This window comes from Podarcis muralis, chromosome 1 (assembly GCF_964188315.1).
Source record: "Podarcis muralis chromosome 1, rPodMur119.hap1.1, whole genome shotgun sequence".
NCBI lineage: Eukaryota > Metazoa > Chordata > Lepidosauria > Squamata > Lacertidae > Podarcis > Podarcis muralis.
Window position 1 is genome coordinate 74,689,149 of NC_135655.1, and position 12,975 is coordinate 74,702,123.

The following is a 12,975-nucleotide window of genomic DNA, read 5'->3' on the forward strand; positions in this document are numbered from 1 at the left end:
CGCCCCATAAGACGCACACACATTTCACCTTCATTTTTGGAGGGGAAAAAGTGAGTCTTATAGGGCGAAAAATACGGTATATTCATCTGCAATTTCCCACACTCATAGGCAGTAAGCTATTTACCTTATTTACTCTATGTATACCTAACCTTCTTTCAAAAGCATTTATGCTACTGGCCATTGCATCATGTAGGAACTAGTATTGGAAAACTACTAAAGTTCTGGAAAAGTGAAGTTGCAGCTGTTTGGGGATAACAGGAAATAGGCAGCATCTGGGTGCAATTCTGTTAAGTTGTTGTTATCAAACTAAACAGAGCGACTGTTTTTCCTGTGCCGTGGAGCAGTTTGCAAACTGTAGCTCTGCTTCATTTTGAAATTACTACTCTGTATTTCCCCTTGCATAACCTCTTCCTTGTCTTCTTTCCCATTTTTAATTGTGTTGGGGGTAGGGGCAAGGGCGCTGTCTTGGTAGTTGCTTCTGCATAAGAAAAATATATGGGATCTGAGGGCATGTTTGCATTTGTCTGCTCCAGTATCCCTCCTGCTCAGTTTCAGCAGTCTTTCCACATGTCATTCACTTTTTCTTCTACAAGGAAGTCAGTGCAGCTGCAGCAGTAGCTGTGCTTCTTTCTATCCTGGTTTTGGTTCCACTCATTGCCTGCCCTTTGTCACATCCTTTTCAAACTTCATGGATGAGTGACAATATCGCTGATCAATGTAGGTAATGTGATGACTTAGTCGTTGCTGGTCATTCAGCATTCAGGAAATGCCTGGCCCTATAACTGGGGGTATATTATGGCTGCTCCTTATAGAATTCACCTCTGTTTGTGACTGTCTTACCCACCCTATCTCTGGAAATGAGGGCACACTTAACTCTGTAGGCTCAGTGCTGCAATACATATTCTCGGTTGTCAAACCCCTTTTGGGAATAACTAGAATTTTGGGTCGTTAGGGCACATGAACAGCCACGAATGAAGCTTTAGTTTTTAAGTTCTTCTATTTCCCTGTGGCTAAACTGGACATGCCTCCTGCATTTTGCCCAAAGCAGGACTTTCCTGTTATACTGCCTGGACCAAAAGGCAGTTGTGGCTCTCTTTGCCCTCTTGAACTTTAAGACAGTTTTTGTCTAGAATTCAATCTCCCCACTGTGTGACTGTTGCAAAGGCATGCTGTGTAAAGACAAACAAGTTTAAGCTTGGACTTTGCAGATCATGTGAGTACAGTGAAGTCCTTATGTATTTGCTTCTGCAGACGGCTGTGTTCAAAGTAATGTTCATGCTGTAAAATACCGTATTTTTCACTCTATAAGACCCGACCATAAGACGTGCCTAGGTTTATAGGAGAGCAAGAAAAAAAAAATCCTGCGCCTCTCCAGGAAAGCGGGAGGAGAAACGGAAGGGGCTTCGCTGAAGGGGCGCTGTGCAGCTCTCCCTCTGTGCACAGTGCCCCTTCAGCGAAGTGGCAGGAAAAGCCGAGCCCTTTCCATTTCTCCTCCAGCTTCGCTGAAGGGGCACTGCGCAGAGAGGGAAAGCTGCATTCGCTCCATAAGACGCACACACATTTCCCCTTACTTTTTAGGAGGGGAAAAGTGTGTCTTATAGAGTGAAAAATACAGTAAGCATTTGACCAGCAAAGTATTCAGTTCTGCTTTGCTCTAGACAACTCTTTTTCAGATGCAGGCATCATTAGCATTAGTCAGTTTTTTTTTAATACAGGTATCAGTCCGGTTTGTTCTGCTGAAATTGGTTTCCCATTGTCAAGCGGAGATGGAGGTGGGTGACTAGAGAGAGAGTTCAGCAAGACCCAGGGGAATCATGCCACAGACCAGACCAGCCAGAAGAGAAAGGTCCACTGTTGCTTCTCTAGAAAGTGAGCTGCCACTGGGAAAGGATTGTGCTCTCGATACTCTGGGAAGTACAGCTTTCTCTCATTAAAATGTGACAGCTGAGATCAGGAACCTCTCCTAGAGGTTAGCAGACTGAGGCTCAAGCACACCAGGATTTGACAGCTATGGAAATGGATAGGCATAGCCAGAAATGGCACCTGCTGACCTGTTACAACAGAGAGCTATTTAGCCCTTTATATTCATGCCCAGTGTACATGAGCTCTGTTCTCAAAGCACTCTTCTGTTGCTTTTGTAGCTACTTCAATTCAATTCTGTTTTCTTGAGGTTGACCTAAAAATGACATGGGACTGACTTTCCTCTTATTTCAGTACTTCTGACCCTGTTAGGCCAGGTTGGTTTCTCTAGCACACAGCATCAGTGGTGGGGTCACATATGCTCAATCTGTCTTGGTTTAATGAGAAAATATACTTTGCAGTGAGGCGATAGGAGTGTGACTATTGAAACTGTCGTCTTTAAGACTTTCTTGAAAGTTACTCGACTGGGGAATGATAGATAGCAAGCTGCTCTGCGGGCAAGGATGCAATGGTTATGCAAGAAGCACATATTCTTGAAGTTGGGAAGGAAACCTTGCCCTTTTGAAAAACACAGCCCAGTCTTGTTTTATGGCTTCCTCAATGACTCACTGGTGCTGGCAGTCCTTGCTCTCCCAAGCAGCCTGAATTTGGAGACATTCCACCACTGTTCATTTAGGTTGAAGGACAGGATTTTAAAAATATTTCCCAGTAAGAATAAAATTATTCTTTTTTCTTTTATATTGTTTGGCCTTGTAATCAACAATTGCAAATTTGTTGCCTGAAGAACCAATATAAAATTATATTTTTGTTTAAACCCTTAACACCTAGCTCCTGCCTTACCCTCTTGATTCCCTCCTCCTTCCTGCACTCAGCTGATGAGGCTGCGCTCGCAGTGCTACACATTCTGTATGTAGTTACCAGCAGCAGGGTCTTCAGTGTGATTGCACCAGCATAATGGAAGATGGTCCCCATGGCAGTTAGACAGGCTCCTATTATAATGTGTTTTAGATGCCTCTTGAAAATCATTCTTTTTTCTCAGGCCTCCCAGCTGAATTGATTTGTTTGCTGAATTGTTTTAGTTTGATGCCAGTTTGATCTACAATGGAGGAATTTTACTGTTTTGTTTTTTTAAAAAAATTGCTATGATTTTCATCTTCCATATTGTAACAAAGTCCCACTCACTGTTTATAAACGTCTCAGTATAGAATAAAGTCTTTAAAAAGGATAACATGACAATGAATACTGATAGCTGATGCTGCTTCAGTATAAAAACGTTTAGAAGGTTCCCCATTGCTATATGTAAAACACATTTGGTGGTTGTAACAGTCAGCATCTGAGTGTCTAAATCCAAGGATTATTTAGATGATGGTTAAAGGCTGGAGTAAATTTAAAACTCAAAACACTTACTGCTGGTGGTAATAAGAATCCTGCAGCTTCTGAACTCTGCTCCTTAAATCTCTAAAAGAGATTAAAAACCCACTTGTAGAACTAGAATCAGGAGTGTATTCTTCCAGTATAATCTAGTGAAACATACAGTAGTACCTCGGGATGCGAACGGGATCTGTTCTGGAGCCCCGTTCGCATCCTGAAGCGAACGCAACCCGCGTCTGTGCGGGTCGCGTTTTACCGCTTCCGCGCATGAGTGTGACGTCATTTTGACCGTCTGAGTGCGCGGCGAAACCTGGAAGTAACGCGCTCCGTTACTTCCGGGTCGCCACTGAGCGCAACCCGAAAATACTTAACTTGAAGCACATCTTTCCTGAGGTATGACTGTAGATGGTAGGTTTGAGTAGTAGCTTGAAGGAAGCTTAGTCATATGCATAGCTGCAGACAACCAAGAGAGGTAAAAGCCTACTTTATGCACAATAAGATATATAGCAGGGAAAGCAGGATTGATATAGACAGAATTATTTCTATGGTAACCGTGTGTAATTTACTATTCTTACTTCACTATGCATTACTGTAGTTATAACTACTGCTTACAACTGCTGTTACCTATTTGTTTTTAAATGCAAACAGCAGCCTCTCATCTGCTTTTGTGCTCCAAATGAAAACCACTTCTTTGAAACAGCCATTTCCTTTGGGAGGATTTCTTCTCAATGCGAATAGCTGTTCCAAAGTGCAACTTTGATCGGGCCGTTGCAGCTTCATGGATCAGGCCGAATGTCCATCTAGTCCAGTAATGTGTTCTCACAGTGGCCAACCAGATACCAATAGAAGCCTGGAAGTGGAGCTCAACCTGTGAATCCCAGCATCTGCTGCCCAGTGGCATACTACTTCCAACAGTGGAGGTAGAACAGCCATTTTGGTTTGTAGACTTATCCTCCGTGCATTTGTCTAATCCTTTCTTAAAGCCACCCAAATTGGTAGACACCACTACATCTTTTGCGAGCAAATTCTGTAGTTTATGTGCTATATGAAGGGACACTTTCTTTTGCCTTTCCTGAATCTTCCAACATTCAGCATCGAGAGCTAGTCTATCAGGAACTCCACATAGGAGAAAAGTGTTCAGTTTCCCTTGCTTGCTTCAATCACAGTAATTACCAGCCTCTCCCCAAGTGACTGCTGTTTGCATTTAAAAAAAAAAGTGGGCACATAATGCAAGAACGCATTCTAACATCAGTCTGGTTTGAAGCTGTGTAATAACTGTTAAAAGTATGTTGCTAAGTTTGTCTTGCTATAGTGCCCTCTCCTGACAGCTGATTTTATTAACACTCTAAACTTTGCATTATGTATAGTCTTTCTACACACACTAATATTCTGTTGCAAATCAGTCTGAAAGCTTGAAATTCTGTATTCACTTGTCATACTTTGTCACGAGATCACTGGCATACTTTTGGCCTGCATTTCATTAGCGCATGGACCTACTGACTTGGATGGAAGATGTTATTTTGATGACAGCTCAATTGACTTAGGCTTTGGCAAAGAATGAATTGCCAATTGAGTAGTCCTCAAAATAAGAGAGAACTGATCAACCTCAAGAATGGTCAGCAGGCAGGATGAATTTGTGCTAATGCTGGGAGAAGCAAGAGCTGCGTATTTTGCAAGTTTATTTTGTTGAGGATGCAACAGGAAAGGGAGTATTAAAATGCTGACCTGAGAGTCTGTTTGTTTAAGCATCTGGTGTTACATCACCAATTAAACACCAGCTCTTGGGTTCAGTAAGCAAAAATACAGGACCTCATGTGAAATTTCTAGCTCTCCAGGGAGGACAATTTATGACTCTGCTTGCTTTGGTCTACATGGAATTAAACTTCTAGGACAGATAATAATACATTGCTGTTAATTCTCTCCACAGACAATACTACTGGTATGATGAGCGGGGAAAGAAAATCAAGTGTACTGCTCCTCAATATGTTGACTTCGTCATGAGTTCAGTGCAGAAGCTAGTAACAGATGAGGATGTCTTTCCTACAAAATATGGTATGTTGCTTCACAGGAAAGATTTTATTCATTTAATTCACAAAAATTATACACCTAGTGATTAAAAAAACCCTCAAAGCGGGTTACAAAGAGAAAAAGACCCAGTCAGAGTTTTATGGCTTTGAAAAAACAAGCATTACGTTTGTAGAAGTGATAAATAATATGTGAAACTGTATATTAAATACAGCTTATTCAAACTACTTTGATCAGTGAATAATCAAATGAAACCAGCTTCTAAACGTATGCCATATCTCTGCTATTCCTTTCTATACACATAATTGGTTTTTTTCTGAGCCAGTAGCTGGATGACATGGGAACACTTTTCTGGCTAAATGTGAGGGTGGTTTGGGATCTGAAACATTAGCCTCTCCCAAAGACAGCGATTCACCTAAGCAGCCCTGTTGCAAGGACATATGCTTGTAGAACAGGGCTTTCTCTCCCTTGCCCCCAATTGAGGGTTGGAAGAATCCCAAGAAAAATATGTTGGGTGGGGGTTAAAATGCCTGCGAAGAGCTTGATGTTGAATTTCACCAAAAAGCCTTTCAAGCTTCCTGCCTAGTGGTCAGAGGCCTAATTCCAGTGCAGGGAGTTAAGCAAATGTTGCCTTACTACTAGAGTGCTTTGATGCACCACTGAACATTATAATGGTTCTTTTTCTCTCTCCTGGCAGGCAAGGAATTCCCCAACTCTTTTGAGTCTCTAGTGAAGAAGATCTGCAAGTACCTGTTTCATGTGCTAGCCCACATCTACTCCTCACACTTCAAGGAAACGTTGGCACTGGAGCTGCATGGACATTTGAACACACTCTACATACACTTCATCCTATTCATCAGGGAGTTCAACCTGGTGGACCCTAAAGAAACCACCATCATGGACGACCTCACGGAGGTCCTCTGTAGCACCAGTGGGAGCAGCAGCAGTAATGGGAGCGGCAACGGCAGTGGTGGCAGCGGCAGCAGCAGCAGCAGCGGCGCAGGAGCACAGAACCATGTGAAGGAGAGATGAGTCCCAGCAGGAGCAAAACTAATGCTAACATTTTTTTAAAAAAACAAAACACTCTATATTCTTTGTGTGTATGTATATGTGCATATTGTGTATATATATACAGACATACACAGCCATGACAGTTTAAGCAATTATGCTGCCACCACAGGACATGTAGACGTATGGAGCTTTCGTTTAAATGCATCATCCTTGGCGAGAAGTTGCACCAGTTCTATTTTATTTTTTTCCTTCTCCCTTCTTTCTTTTTCTCCCCTATCAGATGGATGATGAGTGCTGTTTTTAGAGAAGAACCACATTTTTATTTTTTTTTGAGTTGGGCTACCGCTTTGTCTTCTTTTGTTCTGCCCACATCCCCTCTCCCTTGGTGGGGTGGGGGTGGGGTAGTCCTTTAATGCAAGCCCCTTCTGTCTGTCTCTCTCTCTAGGATGGTGGTACTGCCATTTTATAAATGTTATAAGAAGTGACTTTTACTTGTAAAGTGGCTTAAGATGCAGATATTTTGTTTTGGGGGTGGGGGAGGGCTTGAGATTTGTCTTGTTTCTCCTTAAAACGGCCCATTTCCTTTCCCTCCCCTTAGGCTTTTTGCATCTAGCCCTTTGCTGGCTTGTACCGGGAAGAGTTTTGCCTCAACTAGAGTAGCAATAAGACTCCCACTAATGGATGTGGCTCACCAGTCTACCTGGTGTCGTCAGCATGGGAATCTCAAAAGAGCATCTACAAACCTGTTTTGCTTATTGCTTCTAGTTCCTCTGCCCAACTGCCCCCCCCCCCCGGCTTCTCCTTCCCAGACACAAACATCAGAATTAAAACAGTGGGGAATTGAGCCTAAATGCAGTGGTTGAGCAGGGGAAGCCTGGGGCAGATGGAAAGGGGCATACAGTGTATCACCACCTGTGCTAGAGAGATGGCTGTTGGCATATAATTATATTGTTGGCTTATTTTAGTTCATCTGTCCAATAATAATAAAAAAAACTTCTATCAGGTATAAGTGTTCTATATGCAATGTCACATCATTAGCCTATTTGCTTCAGGGGTTGAAATATTATCTGTTTACAGTGTGGGAAGTTGTTAGCCGAGGTGTGTGTACTTTGCATTTTCCAGACAAAGTTATTTTGTGTAAGTATTTGGCATTTACTATTATTTATTTCTTTATAAACTATCAGGGAGGGTGTATGGCATTAAGCACAACACTATTAAAAACAAGATACCGGTAATTATTAAAATGACTGGCTAACCAGGAAATCAATTAAACAGCTACAAGGCCTACTGGTGTAATAGCTCTGGAAGTCTCTGCTGCAAGAATGCACAGCATGGGAGTGGCAACATTAATGCAAGGCCTCTGTAAGAAGCAACAGCCTTCCTCCAGATGACCCCAGTGATTGAGCTGGAATATAAGAGCCTCAGGTGGTATTTATCAGGCCAAGTACAGTGTACCTTGTTACAGCCTATCCCCAAGCTTGTCTGGAGCTTTTGGACCAAAGGGGGCAGCCCCCACACAGTGCAGACAAAACTGGTACAAGGCACTCTTAGCCACAAAGGTCACTGGCTGTGAGAATTTTAGGACATACTGAGCTGCGTTCAAGAAGTCAACATGCTTCCTCTAAGAACATACTTTGAATAGTTAAAATTTTCTAAGTAGAATTTTCTGGGAGTGGACAAGATTGACTAACAAATTATATAGTAGGATGACTCTTCAGGGACCCAGGCTTCTCTTTGTAGCTGTTTTGCCATTTTTAACAGTTCTGTTACATCGCAAGCCTTCTAAATTAACAACTTTAGAAGAGTGATCTTGCTTTGAGGAAAAGGAGACATTTATACTCTTTCCCATCTGGTACATGAGGTTGTTTTGCCATACTTCATATTTCATGGTAATACGCATTTAAAACATTTATCTGCCTTTCCTTAAAATGCTAAAAAAAGAAATGACTAAGAGCAAGCAGAGTACAAAAAGGAGCCATTAATAAGGCATTTTTCTCAACACAGTTAATGGGAAGAGTGCAAACTTAGTACCATCCATGGGTCAAAAAGCCTCTTTAGCCACATGACAGAACACCATTAAGAAGAGCCTCCCTCAAGAAGACACATTGGATGCAGACATTGCATATAATAGAAAATGGTGAAAAATAGTGTAATGTAACTTAACTGATAGACATACTGTATGAATCCACCTCCTGGTTTGTTTAAATGGGGAGGGGGGATATCTTTTTGGCCCAGTGCACCAGCCCTAACTGTTCCTGTTGCTGGGTACAGATCACCTGGCCTCAGATTACTGACAAGTGGGTAGTTTTGCCCACTTGTCAAAATTCCTTGTGCTGCACTTCCCTGGCACCTGACAACCAGTTGGAAACTGCAGCACAAGAGGCTTGCCAGCCCAGAGCTCAATGAAATCGCATGCATAGACCTGGCAGAATCGTTTTCTATACAGATCAGCTGTGTGATTGAGTGCCCCATATGTGGAGGGGGCAGGTGGCCATGGTTTGGGGAAAGTGACCTCTCTGAGCTATACTGCTTTCAAGGTCCTCTGTTTTCTAAAAGCTCACAGATTCTTGTTTAGGCAATGCATCCATGTTGTTGTGCGTGGGAGAATTCCTCTTTCATTGCCTGATTTAATGAGGGAAACCTAAAGGCATTTCCTTAGTAATTTATGCATTAAAACTAACTGGCAGAGACATTTTAACACTGTGTTAAAAACAGTCTAAAGCTACTAGCGTACCCAAATAAAAAGTAATGTATGAAGTGTGCAAAGCTGTCCCCACCCCCTGGAGATTATACTCTTTATAGAATGATGCAGTAATAAACTTAAAATAGACCTATTGCCCTAATAGGTGCTGGAAGATGAAGACGGGAGAAACAGGCATACACAGGTCAGTTGTGGAACTAGGTTTGGACAGACTGTACTGTTCTTTGCCATTGGAACAGTGCATTGTACTCGCAAGTGGAACTCTATCGCTACCTAATGGCTAAAGCAGCCAATTGCAGATACAGCTGAAATAGAAGAAATTTCCCTACACCACATTGTGGAGGGGGCTTCTCTTTCCTGTAAACAAACAGCATAGACTTCTTCATAACTGAATGAGGCCTAGCACTGTAGTCTAAACATTATTCAGACTTTTGAATTGTCTAGCTCACAGACCAGATGCAGCCCATAGCCTCCCCACCGCCTGTAACAACTTTTCTTACGGGGGTGGGGGGTGAGATCCAATTTGTGGAAATGGCATATTTCCCTACAAGCCTAATTTCTACATGGGGTAGTAGTGGTGATGGGAGGCAGCTGGGAAAATGTTAAACCTACCCCTCTTTGTGCTGTGACCCCCCATCTGTCTAGTGTGACAATTAGGCTTGGATGGAAAAGGTCCCATTCATGCAGTTGGAATCTCCCCAATTGTCACTCCCCAGAATTGCTCTCTAGGCGGTATTTTGGCTTAGAAAAAAAGACTTCACCCATAGGAGGAAAACTTTAATTCTAATTGTCCCATGGGGTGAGAAAGGAAGAGAAATGAAAAATTGTGCAACTATCCCCATTCAGGTATGGGGAGTCTTTGGCTCTCCAGATGTTGATAAACTGCAAGACCCATCAGCCTCAGTAAGCAAGGTAAATGGCCAGGGAAGATTAGAATTGTTTTTCAGCAACTTCTGGAGGGCCAGAGGCTTTCTCCACCCACCCTAAGGGAATATGATCCTTGGATGGAGGGAAGAGGTCCCCTACCCCTGCATGCTGCAAAGAGAACCACACATTGTGGAAGGCACTGTGGTGGCCATGCAGTCCACACAAGTGTAGGATCTGCATGAAAGAATCCCTGAGAGATGGATGTCCAGCCTCTGCTTAAATACTTCTTGTGAATGGGAGCCCACTGCCCTGAGGCTGGGTTTGCTCCACTGTAAAACAGCCTGTGCTGCCTTATTAAGAAGCCTGTGTTAAGAAGTTTCTGCCAAAGTTTCCAGCAGATTATCTACTTCACCCCATTAGTCCTGGTCTTGTCTGCTGGAGCGAATAGAGCAAGTCTGGTTCATCTTCTGCCGAAGATGCTTAACAGCCCTTCCGATATTTGAGAGCCACTACTGTCTCTCCTCTTATTTTTCTCCAAGTTAAAGCTACCCAGTTCTTCCAATTGTACCTCAGGTCTTGGCTTCCTTACCATCTCAATTGCCTTTCTCTGGACATTTGACAAATCACCTCAACCAGATTGCACCCACCCAAGAGTTCTATAACAAAATCATGCAACTTATCACTAAGATCAGGCACCATACATGAGGACTGTAAAGTGCCCAATGTAACACCATTTTTAAAAAGGGGGATCCAGCACGAAGAATATTCGCTACCTGTTCTACATGTTTGGTAACTCCATATTTGACAACAGTTTTCCAGGTACAGATGTTAACTGTTGTCAAATATGAAGTTACCAAACATGTAGAACAGGTAGCGAATATTCTTCGTGCTGGTAGGCCAAATCTGGCAGCTGTGGGGAAGGGTCAGGTATATTTCCCCTAAAAACCCACCTCTCTGTTCCTGCAAGAACAATAGCCTTTTCTTGTCTGACTTTAGATTGAACCTCTTCATGTTTCAGTGTCATATCCAACCATGTACTTGCCAGCTGACTCCTTCTTTTGTTGTACAATATTTTGATTACCTCATAAAGTTCAAAAGGGGGTAGGGACTGAGCAGGTTTTGCAAAGAAAACTGAAAACAGCATAAAAGCATCACCACTCACCAGAGAGCTCTCAATGCAGTCACACTGGCTTATTTAGATGCCTTCTGTTTTCCCTTCCCATCAAAGGAATGGTTTGTGGTTCAGTATTTTGCTTTTCAGAATCTCACATACTTAGCACATTTCTCCTTCAGAATTTTTAGTCATGGGATCCAGTCCAACTTTTCTCAGAACTCTTTGCAATCAGCTTTCCTAAAGTCTAGGTTACACAACCCCCAATCTCTTGCCATCACAGATTCCAAGGTGCTCCTTTTAAGAACAAAAGCATTCCAATCTAGGGTGTTATAAGGTCTGGGTTTATATTTGGCTCTGGGAAAGCCAGGTTCAAATCCCTATTCTGCACAGGTGATCAACTGCTAGCCTGTTTGGAGTCACCAGTTCCCACTCTAATTTGCCTGATAGAGTACTTGTGCAGCCAAAATGCACCTTTGAGCTCTTTGGAGGGAGAGCAAGATGCAGATTCTGGTTACAAAGAAGTTACTCAGGAAGCATCTTCCTTGGTACTAAGATATGCCCAAGGCCAGCCCCAGATATTTTCTGCCCAAAGTGAAGCACAAGTTGGACACCCACACACTACTCAATTCAACACAGAGAAACCAGCTAGACAACAGGAAAGCATTCTCCATTGCATCTGAGTGCAACAGCCAATATTCGGGGGCATAGGACAAGCCACACATGGCACACAGAACTCTGTCCACCAACATCTTTCCACAACTCCTTGCCTCCCCATTTCTGCCTTACTGCTTAAGGGTAGGGCCATCTCTAGATATTCCCTGCTGAAGAACACCTGACATACCTTGACAGTGTATATTTGCCACCTGCAGAACATGGACCTTTCGGGTGAAATAAGGGGGTTTAAGGGTGCCACAGGCTTATAGCCTATAGTTATTAAAGGTATAACATAGGCAGGAAAACAGCTTAATGTGTTCCAGTCATTGTGTCCTGAGCACACCAGCCCCAATGAGGACAAGTTTTGTTTTCCATTGGCAAAGCACTCAATTACATCAGCTCTTAAGGCACAACGGATATATGTGGTGCTTTCCGCCCTAGAAAAATAGGTGCCTGTACTTACCATGAAGTTGATACAGTAAGTGTCACACTTTTTAACCAACAAAAAGAGGTTTCGGCACTGCGTTCCCCTGGGGAAAGCACTACTACTCCTGCTAGGCACCTACTTATTCAGACATGTGCTCCAACCCAGATAGTTGGAGCAACAGCGCATTCACACCCCTTTCAAGTCACTTAAACCTCATCTGATGTGGCGTGCATAAGCAACCACCAACGGCACAGCTCCATCTTTTTCTGTCGCTATCAGCCCCTCATTGTCCTTGGAGACAGCAGGGAAAGGGCATTTTCTTCTACCTCTGCACCCCAGGCCGCCTCTCCTTCCATCTCTTCCTCCATCCCTACCTCATGGGTGGCACAGAACCCCGTCTTCCCCTGGATCCTCCTCCTGCTCACCCCTCAGACTCCCCTGCACGATGACATTTATGGACAGTCTTGTGTCACTAGAGCAAACCGTCCATCTTCCGAGAGAGCAGGCCCACAGGACTGAGAGTGCCTTCACGTTATGAGTCTGTCAAATACTAGAATGTTAAAAAATGTAAGCAATATTGACGCTAATGCATATTTCACAAGCGTATCCTATTGCAAGCAAGTTCCACAAAATTCCTGATCTCCAGCTGTTAAGGAGTTGAGACTACACAAGCCGCAGAAAAAAGGAAAGTCAAGTTTGCAGAACACATTAAATACACAAGCCGATGGTTCTGCATGAATGGTCTGATGTTTCAGACACAGCGGTAGCTGTTGTGAATTAGTAGATAATCTTGTCTCTTACCCCACAAGGAGCCTAACTTTCTGCTTTTAATGTAAATAAAGGCTTTATTCGGGGCTAGCTGCTCTTGGGATAGCTAATGAAATA

General features: G+C 43.1%; 1 protein-coding gene across 5 annotated transcripts in view; it reads left to right on the forward strand.

Moving 5' to 3' along the window:
- The window catches only part of MOB2 (MOB kinase activator 2), a 97,836-nt gene extending 90,500 nt beyond the window's left edge, over nt 1–7,336 (forward strand). For all 5 annotated transcript variants that reach the window (XM_028734482.2, XM_077931490.1, XM_077931494.1 and 2 more), the window contains exons 4-5: nt 5,219–5,343; nt 6,014–7,336. In XM_028734482.2, coding sequence (XP_028590315.1) covers nt 5,219–5,343; nt 6,014–6,348 — 460 coding nt within the window. In that variant the 3' untranslated portion in view covers nt 6,349–7,336. The remainder of the gene's footprint in view (nt 1–5,218; nt 5,344–6,013) is intronic.
- Nucleotides 7,337–12,975: the final 5,639 nt, after the last annotated feature.